The sequence below is a fragment of the Bos taurus genome, unplaced genomic scaffold (assembly GCF_002263795.3).
Source record: "Bos taurus isolate L1 Dominette 01449 registration number 42190680 breed Hereford unplaced genomic scaffold, ARS-UCD2.0 Leftover_ScbfJmS_713, whole genome shotgun sequence".
Lineage (NCBI taxonomy): Eukaryota > Metazoa > Chordata > Mammalia > Artiodactyla > Bovidae > Bos > Bos taurus.
The window spans coordinates 168333-181362 of NW_020192012.1; the positions used below are offsets into that span (position 1 = coordinate 168333).

The following is a 13030-nucleotide window of genomic DNA, read 5'->3' on the forward strand; positions in this document are numbered from 1 at the left end:
TTTTCTGCTTAGAGAGGAACCAGTAAACCTGTTGAGAAGGTAACAAAGATAGCCTCATGGCCAGGAACTCTTTATTTATCTGTTTTATACACACACACAGACACACACACACATACTATATGCAGGTCAGGAAGCAACAGTTAGAACTGGACATGGAAAAACAGACTGGTTCCAAATAGGAAAAGGAGTACATCAAGGCTGTATATTGTCATCCTGCTTATTTAACTTATATGCAGAGTACATCATGAGAAACGCTGGGCTGGAAGAAACACAAGCTGAAATCAAGATTGCCAGCAGAAATATCAATAACCTCAGATATGCAGATGACACCACCCTTATGGCAGAAAGTGAAGAGGAACTCAAAAGCCTCTTGATGAAAGTGAAAGTGGAGAGTGAAAAGTTGGCTTAAAGCTCAACATTCAGAAAATGAAGATCATAGCATCCAATCCCATCACTTCATGGGAAATAGATGGGGAAACAGTGGAAACAGTATCAGACTTTATTTTTTGGGGCTCCAAAATTCACTGCAGATGGTGACTGCAGCCATGAAATTAAAAGACTCTTACTCCTTGGAAGGAAAGTTATGACCAACCTAGATAGCATATTGAAAAGCAGAGACATTACTTTGCCAACAAAGGTCTGTCTAGTCAAGGCTATGGTTTTTCCAGTGGTCATGTATGGATGTGAGAGTTGGACTGTGAAGAAGGCTGAGCGCTGAAGAATTGATGCTTTTGAACTGTGGTGTTGGAGAAGACTCTTGAGAGTCCCTTGGACTGCAAGGAGATCCAACCAGTCCATTCTGAAGGAGATCAGCCCTGGGATTTCTTTGGAAGGAATTATGCGAAAGCTGAAACTCCAGTACTTTGGCCATCTCATGTGAAGAGTTGACTCATTGGAAAAGACTCTGATGCTGGGAGGGATTGGGGGCAGGAGGAGAAGGGGACGACAGAGGATGAGATGGCTGGATGGCATCACTGACTCGATGGACGTGAGTCTGAGTGAACTGCGGGAGTTGGTGATGGACAGGGAGGCCTGGTGTGCTGTGAATCATTGGGTCACAGAGTCGGACACGACTGAGCAACTGAACTGAACTGAACTGAACTGATACTATATTATATATATGCTATACTATATTATATGCTTATGCATACCATATTCTATAATAATATGTACTATATATTATATAGTGTTTCTCATGTGAACCAAGACTTAATAAAATACAGTTGTAAAATGATAGGTAGGTATAAATAATAGGTATAAAACTTTTTTTGTGTGCAAATTCCAGAGAAGCAGTTGTTTTGTTTGCGCTTTATTCTTGCAGTGTAAACAGTCTATGACTTTCCTTTTTCTATAGAACTTTCTATCACTTGATGAGATGTCACAGTGCTATGCTCAGCTGCCACCAGATGGTGAAATAATCGTGGACGTGCAAGATTTAACAGGATTTTGGGAAAAGGTAAGAGACACTCCATTGCAGGATCATGACTGCTAAAAGACAACTGTGACATAGATTTATTGGAGAATTTTGATATTTTACACATACTGTTGAGTGTGAATTGCTCATTTACTCAAAATATGTTATAAAAATTCTTAGAATCAGAATAAGATTTGCAATGAATGGAGATTAAGTATAAAGTTAGCATAAGGCATTTGACATGTTGCTCTCTATCTCATTTTCAAGAGAGCTTTCAAAGCATTAGCACATGTTGAATTGAAAGTACATAACATTCTTTTTTAAAATTTTAGTTTATTTTCCATTATATTTTATTGCATAATATTAAATGTAAATCCCTGCTCTATATAATAGGATCACCTTAAACAAAAGATACAGAGCATATATACATCTTTTCTTGAAAACCCAGATCTAATATTTTGGGCATCAGTGGTTTAACTGTTTTTAAACATGGCAATATCCTTTGGGGTTACTTATGGTTATGAAGTAGACAGACAGAATGCTGTAGTATTGAATGGGTTAATTAACAAATACATAACCAGTTGCTACAGACCAGAGGCTTTGAGGAATCAGTGTAGATTTTTTGCCCTGATGTTCTTACTTTACACTGAATGAGGCCATGATTGGAACTTGGCTGTGGGGTAGGGTGGGGGCTCCCCCATCCTGAGCTTCTGGATGGTTCTGGCTACTTTGGTGGCATCTGGAGGCAAGAGGAGACAGCAGGTGGGGCACCTGAGGAGACAGCACGTGAGCACCAGAGATTCCCAGCTGAAGGGTTGCACTATGTGGTGAGCTGACAGGGAGAATTGGCAATTTCCCAATACTTGCTTTATTTATGAAGTTCAGACAAATAGGAAAAACATTAGAGACTGCTCTCAAGAAGTCTCAAAATATCTCACTCCTTGCACCCCTTTAGCCAATGACTGAAACGTCACCCCTGGTTCCCTTTTCCTCTGTGTACATCCTCGTGGATCAGTGTGGAGTAGTCAGGAAAACAGAACCCACGTCATGGGGGAGGGAGTTCCATGCAGTGGATTAGTTACATAGGAGATGAAAGAGCCAAAAGGGTAAAATGGTGGTAAGTGAGGCAATGCAGGGATTAGTGATAGTAAGAAGCTGTTACCACCCTCAGGGCTGGAGGGACTCGGGGAGGAGCTGCCTCCATCAGAAGGTTGATATCCAGAGCAGCCTCCTGGCCCTGGCGCTGTCAGAGTAGGGACCACAGGGCAAGTGCCAGACTCTGTAGACTCATCCTGTCTTCCATGCCTGTGACTCTGTTGTGCCATCTGTGTCATGTTCATCTGCTTCTGATTCACCACCTGCCATCCTCACCATCAGGCTTCTCTGATGGTCAGAAGGTAAAGAATCCACTTGCAATGCAGGAGACCCAGGTTCCATCCCTGGGTCAGGAAGATCCTCTGGAGAAAGAAATGGCAACCCACTCCAGTATTGTTACCTGGAAAATCCCTGGGAAACAGAGCATACTGTCTGGCTATGCTGCATGTAGCCACAAAGAGGTGGACACTACTAAGTGACTAAGCACACATCAGTTCAATTGCTCAGTCATGTCCGACTCTTTGCGACCCCCATGTATCACAGCACGTCAGGCTTCCCTGTCCATCACCAACTCCTGTAAGTTACTCAAACTCATGTCCATCGAGTCAGTGATGCCATCCAGCCATCTCATCCTCTGTCATCCCCTTCTCCTCCTGCCCCCAATCTCTCCCAGCATCAGGGTCTTTTCCAATGAGTCAAATCTTCACATGAGGTAGCCAAAGTATTGGAGTTTCAGCTTCAGCATCAGTCCTTCCAATGAACACCCAGGACTGATCTCCTTTAGGATGGACTGGTTGGATTTCCTTGCAGTCCAAGGGACTCTCAAGAGTCTTCTCCAACACCACCGTTTAAAAGCATCAATTCTTTGGTGCTCAGCTTTCTTCACAGTCCAACTCTCACATCCATACATGACCACTGGAAAAACCATCACCTTGACTAGACGGACCTTTGTTGACAAAGTAATGTCTCTGCTTTTTATTTTATTTTTTTTTAATTTTTAATTTTTATTTTCTTTACTTTACAATATTGTATTGGTTTTGCCATACATCAACATGCATTCACTACGGGTGTACACGTGTTCCCCATCCTGAACCCCCCTCCCACCTCCCTCCCCATACTATCCCTCTGGGTCATCCCAGTGCACCAGCCCCAAGCTTCCTATATCCTGCATTGACAAACAGCAAAAGAGACACAGATGTATAGAACAGTCTTTTGGACTCTGTGGGAGAGGGAGGGGGGCATAATTTGGGAGAATGGCATTAAAACATGTATAATATCATATAAGAAATGAATCACCAGTCCAGGTTCAATGTCTCTGCTTTTTAATATGCTGTCTAGGTTGGCCATAACTTTCCTTCCAAGGAGTAAACATCATTTAATTTCATGGCTGCAATCACCATCTGCAGTGATTTTGGAGCCCCCCAAAATAAACTCTGACACTGTTTCCACTGTTTCCTCATCTATTTCCCATGAAGTGATGGGACAGGATGCCATGATCTTCGTTTTCTGAATGTTGAGCTTTAAGCCAACTTTTTCACTCTCCACTTTCACTTTCATCAAGAGGCTTTTGAGTTCCTCTTCACTTTCTGCCATAAGGGTGGTGTCATCTGCATATCTGAGGTTATTGATATTTCTCCCATCAATCTTGATTCCAGCTTGTGCTTCTTCCAGCCCAGTGTTTCTCATGATGTACTCTGCATATAAATTAAATAAGCAGAGTGACAATATACAGCCTTGATGTACTCCTTTTTGGAACCAGTCCATTGTTCCATGTCCAGTTCTGACTGTTGCTTCCTGACCTGCATATAGGTTTCTCAAGAGGCAGGTCAGGTGGTCTGGCATAACCCACCAACAAAACATCAGTAGTATGTTTTCAAATATACAAAATCACATCCCCATACCTTTTGCACATGGAAATTTACACAGGGTGCCTGACCAACTGTGACAGCATCTCCTACTTTAATACAGTAGATTTACCTCCTGCTTGGTATTTTTCATAATACACTTGAAACCTATATGAAAATCACCATTAAAATTTCATTATAATGGCAGACTCCATAGTTTGAATGATCTGTTACCAAATTTCTTTTGTAGTAAACTATGAAACATTATAAAAAACAGCTGTTTTTTTTCATCCAAAATCTTTCTAACATGTTCTCAGACTTCTGTGCAAATTGCATTGTAGTACGGAACACCCTGTTCTGTTGTCTTGGCCTTGCCTATGGAAGGACTGTGCCCCTTGCCAGGGTCATTAGTGATTAGGGGCTGTCAGTTTAGGTCATGAGTGAATAAGAGAGAGAGAGAGCGTGAGCGTGCAAGAGCAAGCGAGCCAGCTCTTGGGAGGGGGAGGAGCACAGACATTGGGAGTTTTGGAGAGAAGCTGAGTCTGATTGAAGCTCCTGTTGGGTTGGGAGGCAGAAGATAGACATGAGCTCTGTAACCTGCTCCCCTAGAAAGCCAGGTGGGCAGGTGGGCAGGTGGGGGGAAGGTCTCAAGGACCCAGGTTTCATTCATGAGATGGTGGGACTTTGTCTCAATCTTGAAGCTTTAAAATATATGTGGGAGCCTCCAAATGATGGGGTAGGGGTTTCGAACTGTATCTGGCCTAGAGTGGGGGCTCAGCTGTTGATCTCTGTTAAATCATTATCCCCTGCACCCGAATAACAGAGAGGCAGATCCCCAGAAACCCTGGGCTGTCAAGTGCTGCCCCCTTCTGGCCATGATGGAGCAGTGCCCAACTCTGAAGCCTGAACAGGTGTGAACTCGCCCTGACAGACTGTAGGGCTGTGACAGGAGCTGGCGTGGGTTATTATCTGTGTGTATCATTGTTTTGTTCTCATAACCGAATGGAAAGTAATAAAATAAGAACCCTAGGTGTCAGATAAGAAGAGAAGCTTAAAACATATTTCTCATGTATTAAAATCTAGCTTCCCCTTGGGAAATATTATAATTCCTATAAAATATGGGGTTAAGTTTTTGATGATTCAAAGTAACTGTTGTTAGGTAAGTAACTGTTCCATAATCTGTTTAGTTATTTCCAGAGAAGCTTTTCATTTAGAATATTTTCCAGACCTTTTTATCCAGAAGCATCAAGTGTCAAGTCATTTCAGTCCTGTCTGATGCTTTGTGATCCCATGGATTGCCTGCCAGGCTCCTCTGTCCATGGGATTCCCCAGGCAAGAATACTGCAGTGGATTGCCATTCCCTTCTCCAGGGGATCTTCCTAACCCAGGGATCGAACCTGGGTCGCTCACAGTGCCAGTGGATTCTGTATCATTTTATCATGGACTTATACTTTTAATCTTTTAGACATTTTACTAATCACACATAGGTTTTTTTCTGAACACTTACAGTTATTGAGAATTTTCTTTACACTTAGTACATGTAAAGACACAAACACACTTAACTCTGTTTACCTTAGAACTTAACAGATTGTGCAGTAACCAGACTTGCACCTGACATGCCGAGAGTTCGTCCTTCTCCCTCGAGTTGGATTGTACACACAGCAAACAGCACAGCTCCGTGTTTTGTTGTTGTTGTCCCTGTTTAGTCAGGATAAGACACGCATGTAACACGTGTAAAATTGAGGCTTTATCACTCTGACCCATGATGCCATAATTAATGTCCTCATTCCCCATGTTTTGTTGTTGTTGTTCAGTCCCTAGGTCATGAACAACTCTTTGTGACCCCATGGACTGCAGCATGACAGGCTTCCATGTCCTTCACCATCTCCCAGAGCTTGTTCAAACTCATGTCCATCAAGTCAGTGATGCCCTCTAACCATCTCATCCTCTGTTGTCCCCTTCTCCTCCTGCCCTCTATCTTTGCCAGTATCAGGGTCTTTTCCAATGAGTCCGCTCTCTGTATCAGGTGGCCAAAGTGTTGGAGCTTCAGCTTCAGCATCAGTCCTCCCAATGTATATTCAGGGTTGATTTCCTTTAGGATTGACTGGTTTGATCTCCTTGCAGTTGAGGGTCTCTCAGGAGTCTTTTCCAGCACCACGATATGAAAACATCAGTACTCTGGCACTCAGCCTCCTTTATGGTCCAACTCTCACATCCATACACGACTACTGGAAAATCCATGGCTTTGATTATATGGACTTTTATTGGCAAAGCAATGTCTCTGCTTTTTAATAGACTTTTCATAGGTATTCTTCCAAGGAGCAAGCATCTTTGAATTTTATGGCTGCAGTCACTTCTGAAGTGATTTTGGAGCCCAAGGGGAAAAAAAATCTGCCAGTGTTTCCACTTTTGCCATTTCTATTTGCCATTAAGTGATGGGACCAGATAACATGATCTTAGTTTTTCGAATGTTGAGTTTTACGCCAACTATTTCACTCTCCTCGTTCATCATTATCAATAAACTCTTTAGTTCCTCTTCACTTTCTGCTATTAGACTGGTGTCATCAGCATATCTGAGATTGTTGATAGTTCTGTTAGAATTCTAGATTCCAGTTGCGATTCATCTAGCCTGGAATTTTGCATCACGTAATCTGCATATAACTTAAGTTAGTAGGGTGACAATATAGCCTTGACATTCATCTTTCCCGATTTTGAACCAGTCTGTTATTCCACATTGGTTTCTAACTGTTTCTGCTTGTCCGGCATACAGGTTTCTCAGGTGACAGATAATGTGGTCTGGTATTCCCATCTCCTTGAGAATTTTCCACAGTTTGTTGTGATCCACACAGTCAAAGGCTTTAGTGTAGTCAATGAAGCAGAAGTAGATGTTGTTATGTAATTATCTTTTTTTTTTTTTCTATGATCCAACAGATGTTGGCAATTTGATCTCTGGTTCCTCTGCCTTTTCTAAATCTAGCCTGTACATCTGGAAGTTTTCAGTTCACATACTGCTGAAGCCTAGCTTGAAGGATTTTGAGCATTACTTTGCTAGCGTGTGAAAGTAGTGCAATTGTGCAGTGCTTGGAACATTCATGTATCCAAATGGGAATCTAGTTTAAAAAAAAATAACCTTTATAAAGTCAGTTAAAGCTGCCTCAAATCCCTAAAGAAATAAGATTTGATCAGAGGTCTCTAAGACACAGTATCTTAAAATAGGAAAGAGAAAAATGTGGGTTTTATTTTGCATATCAATTATGTTCACTATTGTTTTCTTTTCCACTTTGTAAAACAATTTGTGTTACTTTATTGAAATAGGTACATTTTTATAAACTTTAATTTGTAGGCATCAGAGACCCCAACCCTACAAGGTCTTTCCTTTACTGTCAGACCTGGTGAACTGTTAGCTGTGGTCGGACCTGTGGGAGCAGGAAAGGTAAGTTAATGATGTCTTTTGTCAGCTTGATGCAATGCTGCAACTCCTGTTAAATTCTCAGAGTTGAGCCAAGAGCTATGTGTGACACATTTTGAATTGAGTATATCTAGAAAAGTATTTCTCTAGGTGTGTTCCATGGAACATTCATTTTATAAGGAAGTTTTGTGTTCAAATGAAATCTGGATAAATGAGCACTGTGTTTTCCTTCTTCGTGCTTCACATGGCACAGTTGGGAGCTGCTTGTGGGGAATTTGAACATCTCATTGAAGGAGATTATTTATGTGACAGCTGTTCAGGATGGATAGAGAAAATGGGGACTTCTTTTTATCTTAGTGGCTCTTCCAGGAAATCTGGAGGTCATAAAGACACTTACCGGAAGCTTTGAGCATTTCCTCCTGTGACTTGACATGATCCTCTCAGTACACGTGTAGTGAATGTGCAGCCACATGCTGGAGATACAGGTACAGATGTGAGCAAGTCCCTGACTCTCTGCCTTTCAGAGGCAACCAGGTTCTGGGGCAAGACAGATACACAGACATATTATTTCAGCCCAATGTGGTGAGAGCTCTGATGGTGTGGATACACACACACATCTGAGTGATGTTGAAGATTGGAAGGAAATATGCAAAGACACTTCATCTGAAACAACAAAATACAGAAATCTAACGTGGGATGTGGGGTCCCCTGGTGGCTCAGTGATAAGAGATTCTGCCTGCCAATGCAGGAGACACAGGTTTGATCCCTGGTCTGGGAAGTTCCCACTTCCCAGGTGTGGAACAACTAAGCCCGTGCACCACAGCTGTTGGGCCTGTGCTGTAGAGCCTGGGAACTGCAACTACCGAGCCCATGGGCCACAACTGCACAGGCCTGCCCACTAGAGCCTGTGCTCCTCAACAAGAAAACCTCCTTGCACTGCAACGATGAGTGCACTCCAATGACATCCCGGTGCAAGCAAAAGTAAATAAAATTAGAATTGTGGTATGGCAGAAACCAACACCACATTGTAAAAAATAAATGAAAAAGATAAAATAACTAAAAATAAATAAATAAATAAAATTATTTTTAAAAATGTGGGATATGTACATGAAAGGGTGCTGATTTCCTCTATAATGGACTTGTGCTCTGCAGACACAACTCACTTCAGAGTTCTTTCAATTAATCATCTCTGGATATATCCTTCAAACAAAGTTTTTTAAGAATAAAATACTTGTTTGTCAAGTAAAGGATACCCAGATGCAGGAGCAACTGCACTAAACATCAGATGCAAGAAATATATATCCTGCTAGGCTGATCTGCTAGAGAAGGATGTTAACATTCTTAATTATTTTTTGACGACTAGAATTTCATTTGGGGGATACTTAGGCAGAGTAGATAGTTTATGCTATTAATATATTCTTTATCAGCTGTTGTTTTCATTTCAAAACCTAAATTTCATTAGTGTTATTTTCATTTTTATTTTATTTTATTTTTTTATCTCAACTGTGAGGGCTATACTTTATCCTGTTCTGAAGGAAAGGGTTCTATCCTGTGTCAAGCACCAGGGTGTGGTCAGCTGTGCTCAGTGGTGTGTTCCATCCTGAGTGCTGCCTGTTCACGCGTGTGTGTTGTCCTCTGTTTCAGTCATCATTGTTAAGCGCTGTGCTGGGGGAGCTGCCCCTGAGTCAGGGGAAGGTCAGCGTGCATGGGAGGATCGCGTATGTTTCTCAGCAGCCCTGGGTGTTCTCAGGAACTGTGAGGAGTAACATTTTATTTGGGAAGAAATATGAAAAAGAACGATATGAAGAAGTAATAAAGGCTTGTGCTTTGGAAGAGGTGAGCAATGGCTTCTGAGTTGCATATACTTGAATTTCAAATGATGATAGTAGTTTAAACTATAGGTTTGTTAAAAGTTATTTTTTAAAAATGGATTTTTTTTAATGTTGCTTAATATTTAAGCTGGTCTTTTGGGTAAATATGCAGGCATATGTACATATGTTGCCATTTTAATCCTTATGGGATAATGACACTCACAGAATATCTTTTCTGGAGCGGGGGTAGAGGGTCTGGTGGGGTGGGGAGTTGTTTCTGTGACATTTCATTCACTTTCAACTTCTTTAAATGGAAAGTTACAAAAATTTACAAAAAGAGGAAGCATGGTATAATGAACCCTCATGTACCCACTTCCAGCTTCAGCCAGAATAGCACGTGGCCAGTCTTGCTGCATCCCTACCCCTGCCAGCCCCACCCTCACCCCAGAGTATTGTGAAGCAGATCCTAGACCTCAAATTAGTTTATCTGTAAACATTTCATTAGTTTTCTCTAAAAGACAGGAAAGCTTTGGGGAAAAAAATCACTACTTTATTTCACCTGAAAAATACCTAAAGTTCCTGAGCCCAATATCCACCTGCTAGTCTGTGTTTGCATGTTGTTGATCGTCTCACTGAGAAATCTCCTTCACCATTGTTGGAATCCACATAAGGTCTGCCTCCTGCACTTGACCAATGCCTTCAGTCTGTGAGTTTCTCTCTCCACTTCATCTTTTACTTGTAATTTATTATTTAAGGAAACTGGAATGGTTTAAAATTTCTTTTTAATACTGTGTTATTTCACTGAAGGAGAGATTATTTTCAGCAATGGCATTGAGCTGCACAGAAAATGGTGAGATGAAAGGTTTAAACTGTAGGTTGGGATTTAAATAAGACTAATGAATAAATGATGAGAACTAAACTGATAGAAGATTGCAATTTGGCAAAAAGAAAGGAAAAGTTTAAATAATGTTAAATACTATGTTACTTTCTCAGGTTGTAAATGTCAGTGAATAATAGCATTAAAGGTCTCCCCCTGGGGTCTGTTCAGCGCAGTCTGGACATCTGACTGTTCTTTTGTACTGTGAAGTAAAGACAGGGACAGATTTTCAAAGGTGTGGTATTAAAGGCTTCAAACCTGCTTTCTGTGAAAATTGTAATTCTCTTCAAACAATGGCTTGAACATTATAGGTTTTATCAGGTGCTTGTGTGTGTGCTAAGTCACTTCAGTCATGTCCAACTCTGCAGCCCTATGGACTATAGCCCACCAAGCTCCTCTGTCCATGGGATTTTGCAGGCAAGAATACTGGAGTGGGTTGCCTTGCTCTCCTCCAGGGGATCATCCCAACCCAGGGATGAACCTGGGTCTCTTATATCTCCTGCATTGGCAGGTGGGTTCTTTACCACTAGAACCGCCTGGGAAACCCTGAATCAGGTGAGCAACATTTTATAATGATATGGACAAACAGAATTGCTTGTTTAACGGGCTTATTTCTTTATTCTAAGTCCTTGTTCATGGATGATCATACATTTTCAGAAATGATGTCAAATTAGCAGGAATGAGCCGAATATTTATTAAATGGTATAAATACCATATAAGTAAAGAAGGGACAGAAAATGTAGAACAGTGAGAAAAAATGTTCTCACTGTGTTTTTTTTTTTTTAATTTTATTTTATTTTTAAACTTTACATAATTGTATTAGTTTTGCCAAATATCAAAATGAATCCACCACAGGTGAGTACAGTGAGTAGCTCACTGTTGAGTAGCTCCCATTTATTTATAGTTCATGTGAAAATCAATTTTCTCTTTCACAAACGTGCATGCACACACATACAAAGGTTTTTGAGTTATTCATTCTTTAAGAGTGTTTTGATATTCCCTTCTTCATTTTATAGTTAGTAAAACTGAGTTCTGGAGAGATGAGATACCTCATCAGTGTCCGGGGCTTCACCCCGCCTGAGGCATCAGTGCAGCACAGACTTTGGTGGGAAGGGGCCCTGCTAGACTGGACTGTGCAGCAATTCTTCTGTACATGATGTTGAAAGGTTGTTGCTGACACAAGAAAAGACGCTGGGATTCTTGGCCTCTGGAGGAGAAGAATTCAGTCCAGGGCCAGAGACGAGGCTTGATTGCTCAGAACTTTGTGTAATACAGTTTTATTAAAGTATAAAGGAGATAGAGATAGCTTCTGACATAGGCATCAGAAGGGGGCAGAAAGAGTACCCCCTTGCTAGTGTTAGCCATGGAGTTATATACTCTCTAATTAGTTATTACAGTGAATCAAAAGAATGTCTGGAGGTTGTAAAGACCTCACTAAACGTACTTTCCTAATTTACACCTTAAGATAACAGGATTAGCCAGAAGGTTTTTTCCAGAGACTGTCCTCAAGCAGGATACATTATTGTTATATAATCCTAAGGACTGTAGTGGAAAAAAGTTTGTCCTTTCTTCCTCCTTGAGAATTCCAGATCCCTCTCTCCTTGTGGATGCCTAGACATCTTATCAACCTGCCTAGGAAATGACTCTCTAAATGTGACATTTATAAACATGGACTGCTCTCCTGTTCTCTGTGTAGTTGGGACATGGAGTCAGGGCCCCAGGCACACATTTCCTCCTAGGCAGGAAGGGAGGGTCAGGGTAGAAATGTAACAGAGAGCAGATCCCTGGCCCTGACTTGATCCATCCATCCACCCATTCATCCATATAAATATAATAAAAATTTCTCTTTACTCTTCTTCTATTCCCACCTTCTCCAAATCCTGGAGGATAAAACAAAAAACAAACATTTTTTATATTACATCTGTTAATAACAACTAGATGTATTATACCAGGTCTAATTAAAGTAATACTTTAAGTTCATTGAGCTGAAAATGTTTCTGTAACAAAATAGGGAGATATGAAGTAATCACATTGGCAACGTTGATTCAGGCTGATGACATCAACTCCAAGGTCTAGGAGTCAGAAGGTTCAGGAATTGAGTCCTAGTCTCTCTGTTGATCAGGTGTGTTTAGTTCAGTTCAGTCACTCAGTGGTGTCCGACTTTTTGCAACCCCATGAATTGCAGTACACCAGGCCTCTCTGTCCATCACCAACTCCCGGAGTTTACTCAAACTCATGTCCATTGAGTCTGTGACGCCATCCAACCATCTCATCCTCTGTCATCCCCTTTTCCTCCTGCCCCCAATCCCTCCCAGCATCAGGGTCTTTTCCAATGAGTCAGCTCTTCACATGAGGTGGCCAAATTATTGGACTTTCAGCTTCAACATCAGTCCTTCTAATGAACACCCAGGACTGATCTCCTTTAGGATGGACTGGTAGGATCTCCTTGCAGTCCAAGGGACTCTCAAGAGTCTTCTCCAACACCATTGTTAAAAAGCATCAATTCTTCGGTGCTTAGCTTTCTTCACAGTCCGGACCTTTGTTGGCAAAGTAATGTGTCTGCTTTTTGATATGCTACCT

General features: G+C 41.3%; 1 protein-coding gene across 2 annotated transcripts in view; it reads left to right on the forward strand.

Annotated features, from left to right (window-relative positions):
• Window positions 1-13030, forward strand: part of LOC509854 (ATP-binding cassette sub-family C member 4-like) — a 168448-nt gene that overhangs the window by 40041 nt on the left and 115377 nt on the right. For both annotated transcript variants that reach the window (XM_010810928.4, XM_059884490.1), the window contains exons 9-11: window positions 1355-1456; window positions 7697-7786; window positions 9407-9598. In XM_010810928.4, the coding sequence (XP_010809230.1) occupies window positions 1355-1456; window positions 7697-7786; window positions 9407-9598 (384 nt within the window). The remainder of the gene's footprint in view (window positions 1-1354; window positions 1457-7696; window positions 7787-9406; window positions 9599-13030) is intronic.